Source organism: Kwoniella botswanensis, chromosome 1 (genome assembly GCF_036426115.1).
Source record: "Kwoniella botswanensis chromosome 1, complete sequence".
Taxonomy (NCBI): domain Eukaryota; kingdom Fungi; phylum Basidiomycota; class Tremellomycetes; order Tremellales; family Cryptococcaceae; genus Kwoniella; species Kwoniella botswanensis.
The window spans coordinates 5,597,238-5,620,189 of NC_088599.1; the positions used below are offsets into that span (position 1 = coordinate 5,597,238).

The 22,952-nt window shown below is 45.0% G+C and overlaps 9 protein-coding genes and 1 non-coding gene across 10 annotated transcripts; 5 read left to right on the plus strand and 5 right to left on the minus strand.

Annotated features, from left to right (window-relative positions):
- Positions 1–60: 60 nt before the first annotated feature.
- Positions 61–2,131, minus strand: L199_002088 (uncharacterized protein; the record flags this gene model as incomplete). The annotated part of the gene is made up of 7 exons (XM_064887838.1): positions 61–141; positions 220–490; positions 641–719; positions 784–807; positions 899–1,413; positions 1,493–1,744; positions 1,806–2,131. The coding sequence occupies 7 exons, from the start codon at positions 2,129–2,131 to the stop codon at positions 61–63; spliced, it is 1,548 nt and encodes a 515-aa protein (XP_064743910.1).
- Positions 2,132–2,800: 669 nt separating this feature from the next.
- L199_002089 (uncharacterized protein) lies at positions 2,801–4,294 on the plus strand (the record flags this gene model as incomplete). The annotated part of the gene is made up of 5 exons (XM_064887839.1): positions 2,801–2,918; positions 3,000–3,243; positions 3,346–3,525; positions 3,581–3,956; positions 4,052–4,294. 5 exons carry the CDS (start codon positions 2,801–2,803, stop codon positions 4,292–4,294), a joined length of 1,161 nt encoding a protein of 386 aa, XP_064743911.1.
- Positions 4,295–4,706: 412 nt separating this feature from the next.
- Positions 4,707–6,136, minus strand: L199_002090 (uncharacterized protein; the record flags this gene model as incomplete). Its single annotated transcript, XM_064887840.1, has 8 exons — positions 4,707–4,873; positions 4,945–5,013; positions 5,135–5,312; positions 5,430–5,564; positions 5,688–5,697; positions 5,760–5,804; positions 5,869–5,902; positions 5,986–6,136. 8 exons carry the CDS (start codon positions 6,134–6,136, stop codon positions 4,707–4,709), a joined length of 789 nt encoding a protein of 262 aa, XP_064743912.1.
- Positions 6,137–7,357: 1,221 nt separating this feature from the next.
- On the plus strand, positions 7,358–8,784 carry L199_002091 (uncharacterized protein; the record flags this gene model as incomplete). Its single annotated transcript, XM_064887841.1, has 5 exons — positions 7,358–7,472; positions 7,545–7,788; positions 7,916–8,095; positions 8,198–8,465; positions 8,551–8,784. The coding sequence occupies 5 exons, from the start codon at positions 7,358–7,360 to the stop codon at positions 8,782–8,784; spliced, it is 1,041 nt and encodes a 346-aa protein (XP_064743913.1).
- A 234-nt stretch (positions 8,785–9,018) lies between these two features.
- On the minus strand, positions 9,019–11,169 carry L199_002092 (uncharacterized protein; the record flags this gene model as incomplete). The annotated part of the gene is made up of 6 exons (XM_064887842.1): positions 9,019–9,439; positions 9,500–10,032; positions 10,111–10,258; positions 10,339–10,434; positions 10,531–10,634; positions 10,705–11,169. 6 exons carry the CDS (start codon positions 11,167–11,169, stop codon positions 9,019–9,021), a joined length of 1,767 nt encoding a protein of 588 aa, XP_064743914.1.
- A 445-nt stretch (positions 11,170–11,614) lies between these two features.
- On the plus strand, positions 11,615–12,859 carry L199_002093 (uncharacterized protein; the record flags this gene model as incomplete). Its single annotated transcript, XM_064887843.1, has 7 exons — positions 11,615–11,657; positions 11,849–11,951; positions 12,021–12,081; positions 12,155–12,250; positions 12,326–12,417; positions 12,505–12,606; positions 12,688–12,859. 7 exons carry the CDS (start codon positions 11,615–11,617, stop codon positions 12,857–12,859), a joined length of 669 nt encoding a protein of 222 aa, XP_064743915.1.
- A 170-nt stretch (positions 12,860–13,029) lies between these two features.
- L199_002094 lies at positions 13,030–13,145 on the plus strand. Its single transcript, XR_010449951.1, has one exon. It is a non-coding gene; the product is annotated as a 5S ribosomal RNA (ribosomal RNA).
- Positions 13,146–13,331: 186 nt separating this feature from the next.
- Positions 13,332–14,531, minus strand: L199_002095 (uncharacterized protein; the record flags this gene model as incomplete). The annotated part of the gene is made up of 2 exons (XM_064887844.1): positions 13,332–14,444; positions 14,508–14,531. 2 exons carry the CDS (start codon positions 14,529–14,531, stop codon positions 13,332–13,334), a joined length of 1,137 nt encoding a protein of 378 aa, XP_064743916.1.
- Positions 14,532–15,272: 741 nt separating this feature from the next.
- On the plus strand, positions 15,273–19,352 carry L199_002096 (uncharacterized protein; the record flags this gene model as incomplete). Its single annotated transcript, XM_064887845.1, has 8 exons — positions 15,273–15,782; positions 15,836–16,151; positions 16,214–16,363; positions 16,466–16,533; positions 16,587–16,812; positions 16,875–18,634; positions 18,699–18,975; positions 19,054–19,352. The coding sequence occupies 8 exons, from the start codon at positions 15,273–15,275 to the stop codon at positions 19,350–19,352; spliced, it is 3,606 nt and encodes a 1,201-aa protein (XP_064743917.1).
- A 278-nt stretch (positions 19,353–19,630) lies between these two features.
- On the minus strand, positions 19,631–21,801 carry L199_002097 (uncharacterized protein; the record flags this gene model as incomplete). The annotated part of the gene is made up of 5 exons (XM_064887846.1): positions 19,631–19,787; positions 19,870–19,950; positions 20,031–20,902; positions 20,981–21,556; positions 21,622–21,801. 5 exons carry the CDS (start codon positions 21,799–21,801, stop codon positions 19,631–19,633), a joined length of 1,866 nt encoding a protein of 621 aa, XP_064743918.1.
- Between the last annotated feature and the right edge of the window lie 1,151 nt (positions 21,802–22,952).

Here is a 22,952-nt window from a genome sequence, read left to right on the forward strand (position 1 = left end):
ATAGTCCTACGTCTTCATCTCTTACATTTCCTTTTGATTTCAAAATGTAGGTTGAATATCCTATTCCTCCTGACCATAGAAGTAGTTGATGAACGGCTTCAACCTCAATCCCAGTATATTGAAAACAGGTGTAGTAGTATTCTGTCCTCGGCCATGCAATCAGCTTACTATCCAAAACACTGCCGAGGGGGGGAATGGACCATGACGACAGTCACTTACAATCCTATTACCCTTCCCACCTACCACACTCTCCTGACTGCCGTCTTCTACCCAGCCCAGAGCATTCGCCCATACTTCCCTTCTGGCATTTTGACGTTCTTCCTCGCTCGTCCATCCGCCATCTGCAGATCGAGGTATGATAGGCGGTAATCCCTTCGAAGAATCAAACTTGGTCCGGTTGGCCGATACGACCGAGGATGAATGTTTCATTGAATGCTGAGCTATCGAGAGACCTGAGAGGTTATTACAAGTGTGATATTGGTCCGGTCGTCTAAGTAAGAACGACTGTCAGCTTGACATTTTCGAACAAGGGCTCTTGGGTATTCAAGCACAAGGTGCATCGCTTATCCCAAAATCGCTCTTTTTCTTTCAAAGCTCGAGGGAGGATGCAGACAAGCTGGATGGAAATAACAAGACTCACTTTCCAGGTTTATCGCGTAAACCACCACTTCCCCCTGCGTCCTGCTGAGCAGCTATCAGGGTGAACTCTTGAAGGGCGACTGTGATATGATAGGAGCATTCGTATAAGCTTATAATGCTTTCGGTACGACTCAGCCAGCTTACCTCTATTGAACAATGGCGGAGTGGCTAAGTAGGTATTCACCATATTAGCTTCCTGCCTTTCCAGTATTAAGGGAAGGTGTAAAGAGGAAATTTACAAGGTAGAAATGAAACTTACGTATCTCATCCACCCAATCCTCCTCTTGATCGCCCTCATCCACCACCTCAATCTTGCTCTTCTTCCCTTGCGATCGGACTTGCTTCTCCCTTTTCATCAACTCCTCACATACCGGTATACCCCCGCCAACCCACCAGGAATAACATCCATCCACTAATTTATTGGTTCTTCCTCTGAATCCACCTCCTTCAATCGCTTCGCCCTGCTGTAACGCACTCCATCGCAGTGCCGCTTCTGCGTCTATGTTCGCTGGGAAGGGGGCTGAAAGCGGTATGGAAGATAAGAGGAAATATGAGTTGAGGGAACATGATGTATATCCTCCATGAGCTTCGGCCATTGACGCCCTCACGAACAGATTATCTTCGTCCGAGGATGGTGACGAGAAGGCAAATTGAGAGCAAGCGAATCCACCTTCGTATGTCTGACAGGCAGATATGAACTTATCGACATTATGGAGTAATTCAGGTGTGAGGATGTCCAGGAGGGTAGCTACCACAAGTAGACAGTATGTTCCTCTAATTCATTTTGATAATATCAGCTCGACCTTCGCCTGATCTAGGTGGTATGATCGATTATCATGTTATTTCGGCTTACCTTACATCCACCTCGCCCGCTTTGCACACTACGAAACCCCCATCAGCCTTCTTACAATCCATGAAGAAATCGTATATCCCTTGTCGTGCATCCTTCAACTCTTCCCATCCACCGCCCGGTCCAGAATGTCCAGAGATAGCTAGAGAGCAAACGCTGGCATATGTAGGTAGAAGATGTGGTAGTTGTGAATTTGATGGTCCACCTGCAAAGCCTCCGGAGGGAGAAAGGAATTTGAGTAATGTTGAGACCACCCTGTATCCCATCTCATCAGCCAGCTACTCGGCTGCGTATCAGCATGTATGCGCTGACCCACCTATCTTTCGTTCCTTGATCTAGACCTACTCCCAGAAGATCCAGGGAATGTACAGTCCAAAATACCAACCATGGTCTACTAGCATCTAGACTGACGAATTTACCTGGTAATTTGAAGAATGTAGATGCCAGGAATTGGACATGTTCCTGCTTTCTTAAGCTTGTCGTCTGTCCATCTGTATCGGACGTAGGAGGAGGAAGTAAGGCAAATAGGGAGGAGATTAGGGATTCGGTCTCCTGTTGCTCGTCTAGGGTGGATGTTGGATGAGAATTGGTTGGTAACGGTAATGAAGGGAGGTTGTAGATGGAGGGATTGAGTGATGACATGATGTGTGTATGATCGTCTCTGACTTGATGTGAAAGAGAGCTGAGATCTTCAGGATCACTATACGCACCTTTGGGCGTATCTCTTATGAGATGAAGATATGTTTATCGTAGATGGATACAGAAGTTGGATGGTAGGCAGAGAGATATCCTCTCCAACACCCATACCCATCTACGCAATGTCTTTATTGTTCTCTCAAAATGGATGACCTCCACCGGGATTGCTCGCTGACCGCATGCCTAACCGCTTACACCACTGAGACGCTGTTGGCTCGGGCCTATTTCTTCGGCCACCGATAAGCTGTCTTTCCCTGAGAATGAAACCCTCGATGTCCTTGTGTCATCTTTTGTTCACCAAATAATTCATTCAATCTTCTCGCTTGAATAGAGCTTAGAACTTAGGTCCGGAAAAATCGGCATTCCTCCTGGTTCACCATTCATCATTTGGGACTCCATCCCATCCACGCAGCGTATCCTCAAGATGTCCGTCGTGGATCGTGCTAGGGTGAGTGATATGTCATCGGGGTATGGCCACGAGCCCATCAGAAAATATAAAGGCTGATGATGATGTATCTTTCTTTCCCCTGTCATTGATCTTCTTCTTCTTCTACGCTACAACAATACTTGATACGCGAACACAATCTACCACCCGTATATCTGCCTTGATCCGCCATGTTCGACCAATTGATCGCTCAGCTACCTGCTTCTCTGGTAGACACCTTCAGAACCATCCTATCGAAATTAACGATGGATTCGTCGAAACCATTATTACCCTTCATCCCCAAACCCAGTAAGCTTTCACAAGTCTAGTCTAAACTCTTGTGCCTACATTTATCGTAAGCTGACTTACCATAATTTGTGATCGTTTTAGTCAAAGCCCTCCTCTTACTTTTGTTCATCCTCCATTCACCCTCATGGCCGTTCACATGGCATATCAGAGTATGGTATTGGGGTATCAAAGCGTATTACCTAGCTTATCGAAAGGGCAGATCAAAGTATCTGAAAGACTGGAAAGCCCAGTCAAACAAGCTTGGTGGGATTAAGGATTTGAGAACGAGGATACATAGGATAGCATGGCTGGACGACTGTGATTATAACTTACATTTGAGTAACTCGTAAGTTGATACCTCTAACAGATTGCGTCCCCACCATTTTACATTTATAAGCTTCCTCGATCTTTTGACGTCCTAGCTGACGTTGGCCGATCAAAACCACAGCGCCTATGCCAAAAACTCGGACGCACTCAAGATGAAATGGTGTATCGAAACGTTATCACCGATGTTCACACCTGGCGCTCATATGGCTTTGGGCGCCACGCATTACAACTTCTTCAAGGAGATTCCACTAGGTGCGGAATACGTTATGGAAGCTAGATGTGGAGGATGGGATGAGAAATGGTAAGTGATCTTACATTTATCTGCTAGTCGAGTACGCTAAGTGTATCTGTTATAGGTTTTACGTAGTTATCGAATTCATCCTATATCCTAAGACGTCTTCCAAATCCAGCTCCAGGACTCAACAAGCTACGAACGCCGCATCCAAGTCCATCTCCACTGTCGCTGAGAAAGCTTCGGAAACAATATCATCCACTAGCTCTTCTAGCACCGGTCCGTTGGTTCCTTCCATCTCCGATCCTCCTACTCGATCAACATCACCCATCCCACCTACAAACGGCAGCTCATCCACAACGGCAGCTACGGCAAGTAAAGTAGAGGAGATCAAACGATCTTGGGCGGTGAAGAGGGGACAAAGGGCTGATGGAGGTGTGGTATGTTGTATGACTATAAGTGAATATTGCTTCAAGATGGGTAGAGTAACGATACCACCGGTGAGTCTGCTTTCTCCCGCCCGTCTATCCCTCCATCCCCCAAAATTGGTTATCGATTCTAGAGCTGATTGGATTGTCGATTTTGCAATTCGTAGAGGATCGCTCTATGGATGTCACTCCAATCTCCCTCTACGGCCGAACAAGATCGAGCCAGAAAAGTAGTCATGTCGAAAGATGGTGGAAGGGCGTTCCTACGAGGTGGATGGAAAAATGAACCTGATGCCAATACCCTGGGTTCTGATATTGGATTGTCACAGGGTGATGATGAGAAGGATAGTTGGGTCGTCAAGGGGAGACAGGGGATGGAAAGTGTTGTTGAAGGAATGAGTGCGTTCTGAGTGTAGGGAGAAAGTAGGAAGCGAAATTAGTGGACTTGGTCAGACCGCGATGGGCGATCTACAGAAGATCTGAACATGAAATCACCCTGGGTAGAGTAAGCAATTACATAGAACTATCCATCGCTGTATGTATATCCGGGACAGTGCTCGTAGCTGTAGATGAACGATCCATATTTGTTATCTGTAGACCACTATGTATATATATACTAAACCGACGTTACGTCTATAATGCATGGAAATAGATACACTTTCTTCCAAACCCAAACCCATTAGATGAGAACCATTAATAGTCATTTATAATCAAATATAGACCTGATCAGTAAGAAAAGATTGCCATTATAATTGATTTAACGCAATCCCCTTATTCTCAGATCCCTACCATCTCGATCGATGATCCATTTCGTGCAAAATATCACATTTTCACCACCCCTTTACCCCTCCCATGTCCACTCATAATTCTCTCCACTCCCTTTCCTTCATCCCACCTCTCAATGAGAATATTACTCTTGATTCCCTCTCTCGCACATAACTCCGTCGTCTCCTTGAGCTGATCTCGAGTACCGTTCAAGGTACCTATGACTGTTATATCTTTAAAGACGAAATCGAGTAGGGAGAAATGGAGATCCATCGGTCCGGCAGTTAAGAGTAACTTCGAGTGGGGTCTGAGTAAAGATATGGCATAAGAATTGCAGAGGGGGAGTCGGTACAAATTATAGCGGCTGGCATTATTACAATAGGGCATTAGCATGATGTTTGTTCTCGGTATACATATATCGCATGAGGGTCCGATCCAAAGTTGAGAGAGGTTCGATCATACGGTTATGGCATCGGGTCACCCACCATCTACGCCATCGAAAGAATCGTATCCCTCATTCCTTAACGCTCCCATCTCCAATGATAGGTCTTGGTCTTTGTCGTATTTGGGATTGAGAAGCAGATCAAGTTGGAACTTTTGCGGAAGGCTCAAGAGATAATCATGTGCATGTTGTTTGACATCCGCTCCGATCACTTTCAAGCCCTATATGCCAGGTTTGTATTAAACCTTTTGTATCAGCATTATGAACACTTTAAGTGGCAAATGGATGATACAGTAACACATCGAAATGTGGTTAGTGTTGTGTGAGACATCACCCACCTTGGCTTTAGCAATTTGTACGCCCAGACTACCCAGACCTCCCAACCCAGAGACAAGGAGTAGTTCCCCAGGAGCAAGGTCGAGTTTCTGAATAGCTGAATAGATCGTCACTCCCGCGCATGTCAATGGGGCTGCCTGTGGAACACGTAATAATGCATACGGTCAATACGTTTTTGTCGGCTAGTTTTGAGCTTTCTTTCGCAATCGAATCGGAAGAGGATCGACATGATCAAGACAATGATGGTGTACTATACTTACCTGCTCATAGCTTAGTCCATCAGGTATCTTGACCGTCCAATCTTTGTCAACGAGAGTGTATCCTGCAAATACCCATTTTCACCTTTCAATCCCAACATTGACGCTTCCGAGCAGTATCTAAATATAAAGCATTCGCATTTGAATAACAGCATTATGGCGAGTGGATCAGAGACGTACTAACCGTTTACTGTAATATCTACATTCACCACAATTGCCTAAATGTCATTTCATCAGCTCCCGTCCCCCTCCTTCCCGTGAATACCGCATGATTGATGTTGAACGTGTAGTGACAACTCACCACATCCACCAGAATTCAATAACGCCCCTACCCTCTCACCAACCTTCCATCCATCTTTCCTTGCCTCTTCACCCATATCCACCACTTCCCCTACACCCCCATGTCCCGCTACGATAGGAAAGTCCGTCTCGAATGTCCCGGAGGAGACCATCGTGTCGGTGTGACATAATGAGGCTGCTTTGACTCCGATCAGGATTTGGGTAGGGGAAGGTTTGGGTATAGGAAGGGAAGTGACAGTTATGAAAGTACTAATCGGTAAGAATTATGTCCCTCAGCAAAATACCCATTCTATTTTGAGGGTTGAATACATTCGAGCACCAGATTCGGGCAGAAAAAAGTAGAGCTTGTTGACGTACTCTCCCGGATTGGCTCAAATGGCAGCTCTCATAAATCCATCGATGGTCATTTCCGATCATCTATCAAGTGACGTTACGAGAAGAAAGAAAGACATGTAGGATCCAGAAAGAGGTACATATTTATTGAACACTGACTTGGCTGCAAAAATGAGCTAGGTTCATTCCCATTGTCATAGTGCAATTGTAGACGGGACCAGGGCGCATACGTCCATGTAATCACTAGTCACTCATACGCAAGTCGCTGTGCGTTCCCGCTGGTACCTCTGCAATCGATCGTCAGCCGAACGATGATGTTAGTGTCAGAGAACACCGTGACAAAGTGGGAGTACGTCATCCCATTCAACTGTGAGAGACTCGTATTCGTACTCACATCGTGATGCTCGACCACGCGATTATCTGACAATAACTGTATTGATAGATTACCATAATACTCGAGAATCGTCTCACAGGCATGAAAGCGTCTATGATCATCATGCCAGCTGCGTCTCAAGGCCCAGAATAAGGGTTCTAATGGGAATCTTACGACATGTTGTCCGTCGGGCCATGGGCTACTGCTACTCTACGTCACAAGCGGGAATCTGTGACCCACGGTCCTACAGGAGATGCCCGAAATTGAAAGGTTTCAAGTTGGAAGTCCAAACATGCGCAAGACTGTCCAAGCGGTTAATGAGGGCCAGAGATAAGCGGGAAGATGTCCACTGCTTACTAATGCCAATCCAATGTTCATCGATGTAGATAAAGTACATGGAACGATAAAGTATCCAAAGGTGGGCAAATAGGGGAGACGTAGTCGAGTGTTGTTTACAGTTACGAGTTTATCAATTTACCGGTACGACGAAGTGGTCGATGGCCGAATATCCAAAGCAGATATATACGAGTAAGTGTCGTTCTATCTTTGACTTTGGATTTCTTTATCCATTCACGTATTTCGTCGCTTACCATCATCGTAGCTTCTCGAGTTGATTATACCCAATATCATTCGGATCGAGAATAGTGAGAAACCGAACCAAAACACGATGAACACAATACTTGCTTCTTTACCTTCCACTCTGCCCGGATCACTCCAAGCGCTGGTAGCTGCACTGAAAAGCAATGTCATGTCTTCATTATTCAGCAGCATACCTAAGCCGAGTGAGTACAATAGACCTACATCAAGTATCACGATTCACATGTTGACTATTCGTGAACGGGATTGAACTCTAGTCAAATACCTCATAATCGCTACATTCATCCTGCACTCACCCTCGTGGCCATTCACATGGCATTTTCGGATCATCTCGTCTGCACTGAAACTGAAACTCAAGGAAATCAGAATGGGGAGATTGAACTATATCAACGACTGGAAGAGGGAACTGGACAGGGTAGGCGGAATGAAGAATCTGAGATACAGATATGAGAGATTGGCGTGGTTTGATGATTGTGATTATAGATTACATCTAAGTAACTCGTGAGTGGTACATCCAGAACAGACAAGCTTTGAATTCACTACTCAATGCACAATGATCATGATCCTGATACTTTTGGTGTTGATATAATCATACTGATGATTGACTTGTTTATCCATCATGTTATAGTGCCTACGCTAAAAACTGCGATCCCGCTGAACTGTATTTCGGTATGAACATGTTCGCTCCTGCTCTCACGACGGGCTGTTTCTTGGCCCTGGGAGCGAGGCATTTCAATTACTTCAAGGAAATTCCCGTAGGAGCAAAATACGTGATTGAGACGAGGTGTGGAGGATGGGACGAAAAGTGGTAAGTGTGTTTTCACCAAATGTTTACCGCCTCTCAATCAAATCTCCCGTACTCAACTCCAGTATACCGTGTTGAGCTGAATGTGTATGACTGCACTTTTAGGTTATACATGGTATCTGAATTTATCATCTACCCCAAGAAGCGATCTACCAAAGGTAGATCCAAACCTATATCAAATGGTACGACTCCAATTAGCGGTACTTCCACACCCACCGTCAATGGTAACGGTGGTAATATAGCTAAAAGTAAATTAGAAGAAATCAAGAAATCATGGGTATCAAGAAGGACTCATAGGGATGATGGAGGTGTGGTATGTTGTTTGTCAGTCAGTGAAGTTTGTATAAAATTAGGTAGGATCACTATACCTCCTGTGAGTTCACTTCCTCCCTCCGCATCGAGTTTCATAATTTATTGATTGACTGATAATTGGTCATGTTTGTGGGATGCGATTTTAGAGAATCGCATTTTGGTTAACACTTCAACACCCTTCCAAAACCGAACAAGATCGTGCGAAAGCAATCTTAATGTCCAAAGATAATGGTGTCAAGTTCTTAAAAGGAGGTTGGAGAGATGAACCCAACGCTTCTACTTTAGGCAATGATATTTACTTTGAGGATAGTGAGGATAATTGGGTAAAAGAGGGGAATGAAAATATGGAAATGGTCGTTAGAGGTTTGTCTGGATTCTAAATAGATTTTTTGATTTTTTCCTTCTGAATGATTCAAGGTATATTCGGCAATTTAGATGTGCTCGATGATAATTTATAGAGACAAACCCATGTTCATCTTCGTGATCATGCATGATAGATATTCATAAAGATATAAATATACAACACTACTGTATGGCATATCTGAGCGTGATTGTCATTATATAGAACCTAGAGCCCAGAGCCCAATATGGTATGATATGATAAGACTTGAATTTCAACTCGATCTCAAGAGGAACACTATCGCCCATCCTATCCCCCATAATCCGACCATGGAAAAACTGAACCATTGTATGCCTCTTCTGACCCATCGTTTCCAACCGACTTCCTTCCATCTTCCCCTTCTTGGTTTATCTATAGGTTCTAACTCAGACTCAATACCAATATATTGTTCTTCGTCGTCCGAATCCATCTCGTACTCCCTATAAAGCTTCATACTTGGACCACCTCCGTCGTTTCCATCGGGGTGTGAAGGGTCGTTGTTGTTGTTGATGGTAGCTTTCAGTGGAGTCATTGGATTGGTGGGTCCGACGGTGGATCTCCATTCCAATAGTGATTCTAATAATTGGGAACCATCTGTGAGAGGTAAAGGGAGTAAATTGAACAGGAATAAAGAGAGTGACAGGGTTGAGGCGTAGCTAGATCATAAACATCAGTGAGGATCACATGGTCACTGATCACATTTGACCTTGACTCACCTGAGAAACAATTCTCCCCACCTCACACCACCCTTCCATCCCCTCGCATCCTCTTTCCTCACCCTCACATCCCTGAATACCTCTTCTCTAGGTCCGGTAAACAACAAGATACCATCTTTCGTACCTATCCTCAAGACCTTTTCCGAGGGATCAGGTCGGATACATACCCATCTGCTATCTGGACAAGGACATTTGGTAGATTTGATATTCAGTATGGGAAGGGGGTTTAAACATCTATAAGAACCTTTGGTAGGTCCATAGGTAGATTGGAATGTTATTCGTTCGGAAGCCGTCGAGTTGTCTCTACATTCCATTTTACCTTTTTCACCTTCTGAAGAAGGCGGAGATGACGGTTCAGGTTGAGAGAGAAAGGTGGTCTTGTCCATACACCATCCTCTACCTTCGTCTCCTACTTTATCTGATGATAGGTATTCAGACCATGGATCGGGGGATGAAAGGGTGACAGACAATGGAATATCGTCGAGATGTGTCAGGACTAAGCCAGGGGTGAGATGAGGATAGAGAGGAGAGTTCTTGGAAATGATACGATATTAGTGTTTGACCATTTGTTTCAATTAAATAGAGTCTTCAGTACCAAGTCGGATACTCACCCAATGGACATCTTTGACTACCATTCCTTCATTGCTTCTATCATACCAGAACAGCTTGCCCACACCGCCAAAAGTAAGTAACCAGAAGAAAAACCAAGTTAGGAGATTATGGAATGGACCGGAAGTCGCTAATCGCATCTTTGCATTCCTGCAATGACAATTATGACCAAATCAGGGATTTTGCTATATCACATATACGAAGGAAGGTGAAGGGGATGGACTACTTACGGATCTAATGTATCGATATTAGATGGGAACGAAACCATCATACTTGGTATACCAGCGTATAAGCTGAAACTGAAGCGAGATGGCTGGATATCGTCTCTACAACATGTTTGATATAGCAGATCAGCTTGTCGTTCTCATGACCTAAAGCCAACCTAAGTTGTCTTAGGTGAAGAGAGCTATCTGATGACTTGCAGAGCTGCGCTTATAGCATGACCGAGTTCATGTATCAACTGATTGACAACCAGCGCTAAGGCAAGTGTGGGCAGATGTGTCCATGGCATGGTAATACCAGGTATCTGCTCAGTTCCGTCAGCAAAAGCACTACTGAGCCAAAGGAGAATTAGTTGTGTCAGGGTGGGTACGCACCAAAGGTTGTAATCCACCTGCAAAGTCCCAACTTCCATCCATCACAACGTCAGCTCCCCCATTCTCTGTATAAGCCCTTTTCACTATATTCCCTGCGGACCCATGTTGAACTTTCTCCAACGTATGCAAATTAACTTCTTCCATTACGCTCTTCCAGACACTCATCGTAGCCCAGCAGCTCCCTCCTAGAGCAATGGTCATCCCCAATAACCCGAAGCCTATACCAGCATTGTAAACCACTTTCAATCTCCTTGCTAATTTGATATTGAGCTTGTTCAACAATGATCTTGGGAGGCTGTTCAGTGTTGAGGTGTAGAGGGAAATCATCAAGCCTGTTCGTTCGACGTTCCATACTTTCTCAGTTGGATCGCTTTGCGTGGAATGAGAGTGGGATGCGAGATAGTGGATTGTGGCTATCAAGAAGATCAGGAGGCTTGTGGGCAGTAGAATGAGTGTGCTGAGCATCGTTTGCAATTTTTAATGATGGTACAGTATTTAGAGTGACGATGGGTATGAGGTACAGAAAGGGGTATTTTTCGATAATATGATGATGTCGATGAATTCAGTCCCTATGAGCTGACCACGACGCCTCATGACTTGTCTTTCATGATGGAAGGGGATAATTGAGGAGACGATCTCTTGAATATGCTGAAAATCAATCTTACAAACACTCGTAGGATCATCAACAATAAACATCTCCTCGTCTCATTTCTCGGATTTTCTTCGTCGAAAGCGAAAGGAGATTAAGCTTAAAGCTTGTGGTGGTTCCGACGGAACTAAAGGAGGGAGCCGATAACCAAGTCAAGATCAAAGTCAACAACATCCACCACTGATCTTGAGATACGAGTCTATGCATTAGCCATTGACATGCGAAAATCTGCAAGATAATACTCGGTTGTCCTCGAGGAATATGAGTGAATCAGTACATTCAGAGCAACAAGAAAAGACTGACGGTGAGTGACCGACTGTCGGGATCTGTGTGGTTTGAGCTGATTCAAGGATTGGTATCAAATTGCTTTGCCATCTCATTGAACGTTCTCCACCAACCGATATATCAATGGAACATCATTATGCTCACGCGAGTACCATTGGCTTCATGAAATATACACCACACTCGGTGCTCGTGACCTTATACGATCCTCAGACCGACCTGAGCTCTCTCATCTCGCTTCATGGTCAGTCTCATCGCATAAATATGGATTCGGAGTGGACAACCTGAGAGATGGGAACGATACTACTTTCTGGCAGTGAGTACTGGGGAACTTTATCATGTCCAGGAATCATGTGGAACTTGTTGATCCTGACATGTGATCTAGGTCCGAAGGTCCTCAACCTCATCTGATAGATCTATCATTTCCCAAGAGAGTACATATTTCAGTGAGTTCGCGAGACCCTTCAATGGAAGCGGATACCCTTCAATGCTCAGGCTTACTGTTGCACTCGATGATAGGCTATAGCCATTCACATGTCACATCCACGAGATGATTCATATACGCCTTCGAAGATATCTATAAGAGCAGGAACGGGATTACATGACCTGCAAGAGGTCAGTCTTACCCCATGAGGAGGAAGGTACTGTATAATCTGAATATTACTGGTATTGACGATGATAAACTTAAAGGTCCGCCATATGGAATTTAACAAACCGGATGGATGGATACCGATCGTTCTTAGACCTATGGAAGTTACAGATGAAGGTGAAGAGACTGAAGGGTGAGTTGGGATCGACCTCTTCGTATACAACTCTTTTCTTCATGAGTACATCGGAATGATATGCATAAGCCTGATGTGTCTCACTAGTCCACCTATCCCGTGTCATCATTTACGTATAATCATATTGGCAAACCACTTGAACGGTAAAGATACGCATGTAAGAGGTTTGAGGGTATTTGGTTCTCCAGTGTAAGTCGGCGTTACTCATCAGAACGACTTTGTTTTAAGATATTTCGCATCGCCCTGACTCAACTTCCTGATCTATTCCAGTCAACCACAGAACCCATCAGCCATCCCCCTTTCGCCTCTATCCGAAACCTCCTCTACAACCCAAGGGTCAGGACTCAAGAAAACTTCTGGAAAACAATTATTGGAACTGGGACATGATGGGTTGAGTGGGTTTACCAGCACACAATTCAAGATGCATGAGTTCATAAGGTGAATCACTCCATCATCCGATCTTGCATCATTTCATTTGGGATAAGTCCGGTAGATGGGACCACCGTATTGACTTCGTTCATGTATTCTTGTCATACTGTTGTAAAATATGCATTTCATTAAGACAATTCTCTCGTATTTCTATATTATGATTCTTCACTCCTTTTTCCCATCTACGGTCAAAGAACTCAGAAAACGCCGCATCCCGTCTGATCTGCGAAGCTCAAGCTGAGTGTCGCTCGGGTAGTACCAATGTGGGGGACCAGTTGGGAATACCGAGTGCTGTAGTTTTTTCTTTTGGAATCTTTTGGAAAATCGTCAGGATTCAAAAGAGTATATGATCGTTGGAAGACTATGAGATGAAGCAATTGTTTCAGGAATCACTTGACCTGGGTTGGCTGGTAAATCGCATGTCAAGGCAGCTTCCATTCGATCATCTATATCTTTTGACACAAACTAATTCTCGGTCTACCACACTAGGTACTGAACTTTTGCTCTTCCTCGATGAACTTGATCATATCGCATATCATCCTATTGATATCGGTCTTACAGCCCAGCTCTTCACCCATTTTCACCAAATATCCATTGATATAATCAATCTCTGTCTTTCTCTTTTCTCTAACATCAACGGCCATAGAAGTAGTATTGAGCCTTGTGGCTTCGATCGTATCGTATACTATTTTCTTCAGATTCTCATACCCGAACATTTCCAAATACATCGGATCCGCACTCTCGAGATTCAGATACTTCAACAAGATGTCTGACGACTCTTTGACTATTTGATCGACAATGTTGATGCCATAAGGTATCTCTTTCAATTTGCCATTTGTCATCTGGCCTCTACCCAATATGGCTGTTAAGGGATTGACAGCGGCGTTGACTACTAATTTCAATAACAAGGCGTGGTTCAGGTCTTCGTATGGTAATAGTTGTGAATTGAGGTCCTTCATATCTAAGAGAGAAGCCATTGTATCTTTTAGGTGAACTAGGTCATCTCGACCATTGGAAATTTCCAATTGTTCTATATCTCTAGATGAAACGGCATCATCTTCGATTCTTTGACTCCATATCCAACTTTCTACGGTAACGTCTTCTATATCCTTACTAGGATCACGGACCAATCCCCATTTGATGAACCCATCCCCAATTGCGCTATGATGATATATCTGGCCTCTTCGATCAGACGGAGACACCGCATGAGGTGTGGTGCCCAATATGAAATGCGGTCTTTTGAACTCATCTTGAAAGAAGCTGGATATCATTTCTTGATATACTCCCATCCCATTCTGGAGTAATGTTATTACACTGTTCTCGCTTAGACGAGGTATCAGAGGTTCCAGCGCGGAGAAGGTTTGTGTGGTTTTGGTAGCGATCAACAAGCTCTTGATTGGTTTGTCCAATGAAGGAGGGGATGTAGATATGGATGACTCGATATCATATCCAGTTGATATCGTTTTGACGGAGTTTCTGATTGATGAAAGAGTCGCGGGGAAGGTGTTGGGTGATCTGACGAGGAGCGATATGGGTAATGAAGGGGATGACAATCGGAGATGATGGGCTACGAGTGTACCGATTGAGCCTACACCTAGCTGATTGAATGTGAGCCATTGACTTCGACTGGGACACTTTTTCATCGTATCAGAGACACTCACGATATGGATCCTTGTCCGTGTCATGTTGGACTCGATGTATATTGTAAACGACAGAACAGCATAGAGCTTGGCAAATTCATCCGTAATTCAACATTTCTCGTTCTCCTTATGCTGTTCTTTGAGCTTTGAGATGGACCACCTCCACTGCCACGATCTCCCTTGCGCTGTAAGCTGGAAGCGGAGTTACGTTCCAGTGACAGTAAAACGCCGACTGCTACTGCCATGAGTCATGTTCCTAGCTCGTATGCGTATGGCACACGAACCCGGAACACGCTCAGCTTCCATGGGCGAGCACTGTTCATGTGGAATTCAACTTTTTCTGTTACGAGTATCATCCCCTGCACCTGCTTCATCTCTCTCTCTTTCATATAGCCTCTAGCATTCAAATCATCACAGCAACTCACGCTACAATCTCAGTACTTTCATCTTTGCATCTCACCCACGTAGAAAATCCATTCCAAGGTGAGTCCTCTGCCATTCTTTGTACCGTTACGAACTCGCCGAGGAACACAACATTGGTTGATTCGAAGAAGGGGTTGGGAAGGGGAAGGGAGGTCACACTGTAGAACAAGGAGATGGAGGATCACGATGTCAATTCTGGGCATATCTACATCTCCTTCTCCAGAGATTATGCACCGAAAATTTTCATTCAACATACATCAATTCTGCTTCAACCTTCACCACCTCTTCTCTTTCCCTTAAATTCCATAATGTTTCTCTTTTTTAACATGACTGACCAAATTATGTTATTGTTTGTCCTTGCAGATGTCAATCCACTTCGCACCTCAATGGGTCAAACCAATCAAACCATCCGGTACATTCTTGACACCAACTACTGAACAGCCAGCTTCCTTGAAAACCAACTCGTCTCATTCGAGTACAGCACCAAATGTATCTTTCCCTGCATTGTCACAGTCTCAAAGAGGTGCTCCCGGTGGTGTGACTTCACCTTCGAGTGGACAAGCACCAAATAACACTCAACCTCTCAGTTACTCTAGAGTGACTCATACGCCATTATCACCTAATTTCCCAAGTGATGCTAGTTATTTCCCATATCAAGAACCGAATGGAAATGTCAATGGGGTCAACGGAGATAACGCTACTTCCCATCCCTTCAGATATGGTAGGGATCAGATCCTGAATCTGTTCGACGAGAACAAGTTCAAAGAGCGACCTATTGAATTGGTCGAAATGGCAGAAGGAGGTGGTGTATTGGTCAGTAAATCGGTGAATCGACCGATCGGGTTGAGGGATCTTACGGAGATTGAAAAGAAGGTGAGTAATATCTACTCAGCCATTACATTCACAGGATCTGACATGCAAAATAGCTTCTTGCTACATCGATTCACCCTCCGCCACCTACGAGACGTCAGAACACCCACGGTAACGCCTCCAACGTCAATACGAATACTGCTGAACCTCCGACACCGAACGGGCTGCCTTCTCGTCGAGCTGGCGGGTTCGCTCGTGGTGAAGGTGGGGCATTTGGAGGTGGATTGGGTGGAAAGATCGGTACGATCGGTGGAGGTTTGATCAGTCCTGGTGGATTGGAGAGTAAAGCTCCTGGCGGGCTTGGTGGTGGTTTTGGTGGGGTAGGAAAAAGGTTAGGTAGAGTCAGGGGCGATGCTGCTGAAATTGGTACGGGTGAGTCAGCTCTCCTACACACATTGATGTGTATAAGCTAAAGCTGATGATGATCTACGTAGATGGCGCACGATCGACCGGGCCTAACTGGCGACCTGCTAGAACCGCTTCAGGGAGTTTTGAAGGTGTCTTAGGGTTTGGCAGTACTGGTCCTTCAGCTCTAACCTCTGGAAACCCTCTTTCACCCAATCCCAACGCCGATGTTTCTGAGAGTACGGATAGTAAAGAGAGGGCTGGCGAAACGATCAAGGAGAAGACGGATGAAGAGAAGAAGGAAGAAGATGTTGGTAGATTCGGTAAAGGTGGTGGACCAGGATGGGGTACCGGTCAGAAGAAATGGAGAATCGCTGCTGGACTGTCTGCACCTGGTGATGGTGATAAGGTGAGTCAACTTGTTTTCTGCCTTCCCAACATGGTGACTGACGATACCAACAGACCCTCGAGGTTCCTATTGCGAATGAACCGAGTTCAGTGTCCGTCATCGCTACTCCTTCTGCTACACCCGTTCCTGAGCGAGACGCCACCGTTCTCGAGTCCGTTACTGCACCAGCCAACCCACATGTGCACAGTCAAGAAGGAGCTCAACAGCAACAAGCGGAGGAAAAGCAAGATCTAGGTGCAGTAGAATGGTTCTATCGAGATCCCAATGGTCAAGAGCAAGGTGAGTGAGGTTATTTTAATTCCAAATCAGTCATCATCCTAATTACTCTGATTACGACGTAGGTCCATTCACTGGCACTCAAATGCACGACTGGTACTCTCACTCCTACTTTACCGATGATTTACCTCTTCGACGAGCTTCCGAAACTTCCTTCCGCCCCCTTGCTGAATTGAAAGTTGCAACTGGAAATGCTGTTCAGCCTTTCTTATCGCCTATCCGACCTCGTCAACTACCACCTAATCTTCCTATCCCTGTTGCTGCACTGCAACAACAAGTCGCCAATGGTCTTCCCGAGTCGTTCCGTAATCTCAACGTCTCTTCACCCGTTGCGGCCGATCCCCGGGTCAGTCCTCAACCTCCAATCCAAAGCAACCCTCAACAGTTCAATCAGGCTTTTCTCCCCGAACGGGCTCCTTATTCTCCAGGCGGCTACGGACAAGGCTTCAATGGTCAACTCGGCTCTCCTGCTGCTTTTGGTCCTTCGCCTGGTCAAGGATGGGGTATGGCACCTGGCGCTGGTCCTGGCGGGCCTCGACTCAACGGACCATTCGGTTCCATTGGCATGCCATCTCCAATCGGTTCGACACCTTTACCATTCATGCAACCTCAACATCAACAACAATTCTTTTCGCCTCAAATTGGTAGTCCCGTGCGTAGTGGGGATCTCTTCTCCCCTTCTGCTGGCGTAGGGGCAATTCCTCCTTCACCTTGGGGAATGGCTCCTCAACCTCAACCTCAACCTCAACACTCACCTGCTTACGCTCCTCAGATGCCCCAACAACACCAACAAGCTCCTCCTGTTCCAGTCTGGTCTAATGAGCAGCAGCAACATCACCAACAGACTGTTCAACCAGAAGAACAAGCTAATGCTGAGATCGAACAGGCTGTCGCTGAAGCCTTATCGCCCGTTGCCCCACAAGATCAAGTATTCGAACCGGTCGTTTCCGAAATAACCCAAGCCGCTGTCGCTAATGATACTCCCGTTACCGAGCAAACAGGTCCAGCAGCAACTGAAGTCGAACAATTTGCTGAAACCCCACAAAGAGAAGCTTCACCTGAAACTGAAGCCCCAACACCTGCAAAGGCGCCAGCTTCAGTATGGGGTCAACCATCCTCGAAAGCACCATCTCGAAAGGCTTCTATTACCTCTCCCGCTCCTTCTACACCTTCATCCGCCGCTCCAACCACTCCAGCTACTGCTGCCGCACCCTCTATCTCCAAATTACCTCCTGCGCCAGCTTCTCTTCCTGCTAAACCGGCCGCTCCAGTCAAACAAGCCTCAACATCAGATTCAGTTTCTGCCCCCAAGACAGTCGCTCCTGCAACTCCTGGACCGACTACTGGAACTTCCGCAGGTGAAAAGCCTTTAGTCTCCGTCAAACCTGCACCATGGGCTATCAAGGATGAGAAGGATGTCAAAGCTTTATCATCTCCTTCGTTGAGGGAGATTCAGGAAGCCGAAACGAAACATGCTGAAGCTAGAAGAGCTGCTTTGGCAGAAGCCAGAGCCGCGACCTCATCCCCTGCGCCCACTCCCTCTCTTTCAACTGAAGATTTCCCTACTTCCATGGCTTGGGGATTACCATCCTCCAAACCTTCTGCACCTACTCCCGCACCATCCACTCCTTCTGCACCAGTATGGGGCGGTAACGAAGCAGCACCTAAGAAGACTTTGAAACAGATTCAAGAGGAAGAGGAGAAACGAAAAGCGAAAGCTGCTCAGGCTGCTCGAGCATCTCAAGGTGCCCCTGGATTACCTTCTGCTGCTGGAGCGGTAGCTTCTCAGAAGAGGGGTTATGCTGATCTGGCTGCGAACGCGGCGGTGAGTTATCCACACATCAAATGATCAAAGTGACGCGAAGCTGAGCAATCTCGATCTTTCTTAGCCCACCCCTGTTCCTGCAGGTTGGACGACAGTCGGAGCTAGCGGTAAACCCTCTGCAACTACCCCAACAGCCGCAAGGGTAGTTACCACTCCAGCGTCCAAACCAGCTACACCCGTCAAACCTCCTACTTCCGTTCCTAGCGCAGCAGCAGTGGTTGGTGCAGGAACACCGAAGAAAGTCAATGGTACTGCATCGGCGGCGGCTGAAGATCCTAGTGCACCAAGTGTCGAATTCATCAGATGGGTCAAAGGTGCCCTAAACGGATTCAAGGGTGATGGTGAGTTTAGCTACTATTACTTTACTTGGTTCATTTGAAGGGGTATTGAGGCTGATAAGTGATTGTTGATGACGATAGTTGATGACTTCATCAACAATGTTTTATTACAATTCCCAATTGACATACCTCAATCAACCCGAGCTGAGACACTTGAAATCATCTCCGACGGAGTATATGCCAATTCGTCTACGTTAGATGGAAGGAGATTCGCCCAAGAGTTCTATACCAAACGAAAAGCTGATTCTCAAAGAAAGTCAACGAATGCGACCAGTAAAATCACGAGTCTGGCTGATGTAGTTAAGACTCAGGCGCCGAAAGTGAAAGGTGATGATTTTGGATTCAAGGTTGTCAAAGGGAAAGGAAAGAAGAAGAATTAGTGAGGTTCTGACTGAATCTCAAGCATGTGATTCAAAGGGGTGGTTATGGGGTCTGGTATGATAGGACTTTACTAGTAACCTGGAGATGGACTTGAGAACGAAGATGAAGTCCATATGATAGATTTAAGTACTTTGTGTACAGAGAAGATGAAACAATGCATAATTACAATTACAATTCAATATCTACATTCTTACATGGGCTGACAAACATTTCTTGTACGGTACATACGGTACATACAGTACGACATCATACATCATATTCACAATAATTCTTTAGCTTATTCTTCGTCATGCTCCTTCCAATCCTCGTTCACTGGATCCCACCCAAACAAATCTGGATCGACACCGAAAATCTTCATGAGACTTGCGTAATTCCATCCCTGTTCATTTGATTGAGCTTCGACTTGGGACTGATTCTCGTATGGTGAGCTTTGACTGAAAATGAAAAGTCAAAAGCTGAATGAGCAATAAACAGAACGATAAAATACAATTTGGGAGTTGAAGAAAATGAACTTACTCTTCATTATCATACTTCGTATGATTGAGATCATAATTATCATAATTGTATTGATATCTATTTGATCTATTTCTAGTATCACTATATAATCATAAAAGATAATCAGCACTCGAGTAACCAATAATAATAATCATGATGAAATTGTACATCACGTTACTTACCTGCTGCTGTAATTGTGGTTTATTCCCAAATGATTCCAAAAATGATCGATATCTCCTTCATCTTCACCAATCATCAGGACATTCCCTTCATCATCTATAATATCCCCATTATCGTTCCTCCTTGCATTCCTTATGAACTCCATCTGATCCTCACCTATAGCCATTGACATTGACGAAGTTGAAGTCGAAGAATTCCAGTACGATGACGAGACCGGATGATTACTATCATGATAGTTAATGTTCGTCGAGTTATTAGATTGGACAGGTTCGGGTACAATGCCAAATAACTTCTCGACCACTTCTCTTCCTGCATTCTTCCATATATCGATCAATTCCCTCAATCGAGCATTATCATCTTCCCGAAGGTACTTGATAGCCTGTTTACTAATCATAATCTCATTTTGAAGATCCTTCAACTCATCATTTTTACTTTGCCTGTTGCTCATTTCATTGGTGGATTGTGTAGGCTTGGAAGTGGGGTAAATGGCATTTCGTTCGGGTCTACTAGGCGTATTGGTTGAAGAAGGTGAAGGTGCACTGGATCGATTTGTCCTGATGGGAGTTTTGAATGGCTTGACCGGTTTAACTTTCCGACTTGGGACCGATCTTGAACGAGAGGATGAGGATGATGGAGGAGTAGGAAAATCAGGGAAGAATGGATCGATCTTTGGGAAAGGGAATTTATTTTGAGGAGTTGAAGGTGTAATGATCCTTTCGTCGGGAGTTTCAGTAGGTGAAGTGAAAGGTGATGATACTTCCACCAGATCACGAGACCTTAATTGGAGTTTTGATCCAGATTTAAAACTTGGTGATACCCTCGTAGGAGGTTTGAATGGTTTTTTGAGTACTTTTTCAGCGGAAGCTGTGATATTCTGTGTTCATCATACAAAACATACTATATCAGATCACCTGCATTATACCATTCGTCGGAGTGGGTCGCAAGAGCTCACCTGACTCAAAATTCTTTTCTTTCCACTGTTATTGCCACTTGCGGTGCTGTTTTCATCTTCACCACTGCTAGTCCTTTTCGGAGCGACGAAACTTCCTTGGAATCCTGGTCTTCGTCCAACCCGCCATTGTTCTTTTGACGCATCATCATCTGATTTAGCTTTTTTCGATGAGAGGTTAGTAGAGCGAAATTGATAGTTTGATGAGAACACATCATCCTCTTCATGCATATCTTGAGATTTGCGTTTCAGCGTTATTTTAGTAGGTTTCTTGACGACGTCTTCGATCTGTTCAGTAGCGAAAGGAAATGTACTTGTCTCGTCAATACTTTCTAAGGAAGATTCAGCTTCTTCGTTATCTTCGTGAATTTCCTCGATATAGGCTTCTGTTTGACGGGTAGCGTCAGAGTGGTCAGAGTGTATTTTGTTTGGAGTAGTATCATAGTCAGAATTGATCTGAGGAGTGAATTTGATGATCGGTAATTGTCTTGGTGAATTTCGTATGAGTCGAAGGAAAGTGTCATTTAGGAAGAGTTGAGGAAAGATGATCTCGTGATTGGGCGTATGAGAGGGGGGAGTCTATAGTGGTGTATATTCTGTCAGTGTCCACAATGATTATGCATTGGGAACTAGTCTTAGCCTACATCTGGACCGAAGAATGGTCTTCTTCTTTCATACTCCCTACGGAGATCTTCTCTCTCCTCGGCCAGATCGATATGCCTGAATACCCTTGTTGGAGGAGGAGGTTCCTGGACGGGAGGGAAGAATAAGTATTTAGGTCTCCAGAAGATCAGCGCTTGAGATTCTTGAGAGTCCGGTGGCATTTTTGTGGAGTTACATGAGGTAGTATAAGATGAGTTGCAGAGAGAAGAAGGAGGAAGAGTAATTCATCTCAACATATATATAGTTGTTTCCTCTCCAATAGCACAGTCAGTCGCGTCAACTCTAGTCGTGATGTTCTCGGTTGTGCTTACGTCATGGCTTTCATCGTCGGCAGAGGCCGCTCGGTGATTTCCCACGTGGGCGGCTTCGTCATACCTCATTTCAGCAGCGAGCGAACAGTGCGAAAGTCAACTCATCAACAAACTTGGCTTGAATTCCGGATCATGACATCCCATCTCCCTACAAACATTGATCAAATACACTGTGATCATCCTTGATCACTTGCCATTCTCTCGGATCATATCAGCTCATAAACGTGTGACAGCAGACCAACTTCTCGAATCCGACCATTGCCGACTGGCTGCCCCCCTTTCCTCCAACAAGCAAACCCCCTTTCGTCATCGATCATCGATCTGTAATTGTGATAGATACACAGCGAATCCCTCCCCATTCGTTACCTTTCATTGCCACCATCACTCATCTCTCCCAACACGTCATACACATATCAAGAATCTCTGACCGTAAGGCGTCCTCAACGACCTCCTTTGAACCGATATCAGCCAGTCCTCGACAAATAGCACTTCGCTTTTCGGTTTTGGCGCAGTCAAGCTCGATCCATCAACCCCATTACATTGACCCATACGATACTATTCACATCTTACGACTTCGCCGAGCTAGAGAGGTTATAAACAATCATATTCAGTGTGAGTCATACTGTATTCTTTGACGTGGATTGTCGATGTCAATGGATGTTTGTGTAAGATCTTTGTTGAAATGGGAGAAGACGCATCCATCTATCACCCCAAAATTTGAAGGATCCTCTCTTACATCTCCCTATGATATACACCGCTATGGTCAGATCATGCGATCTCAACTTATGTGTCTCACTGGTTGTCATTACTGTCACCCATCCCATCGTCTCTTCCCCTACTCTGATAAGAGAGATACTAGTGCATTTATCATCTGATTGTTGATGGTCCCTCTCAATGAAACGAGCTAGGGGCTATCTTGTCGTGACATCTCATTCGTTTATTTCTTTTTCTTTTGATCGGAATCAAGGGCGAGGAGAGCGATAGCTGGGAATGTCAATGAA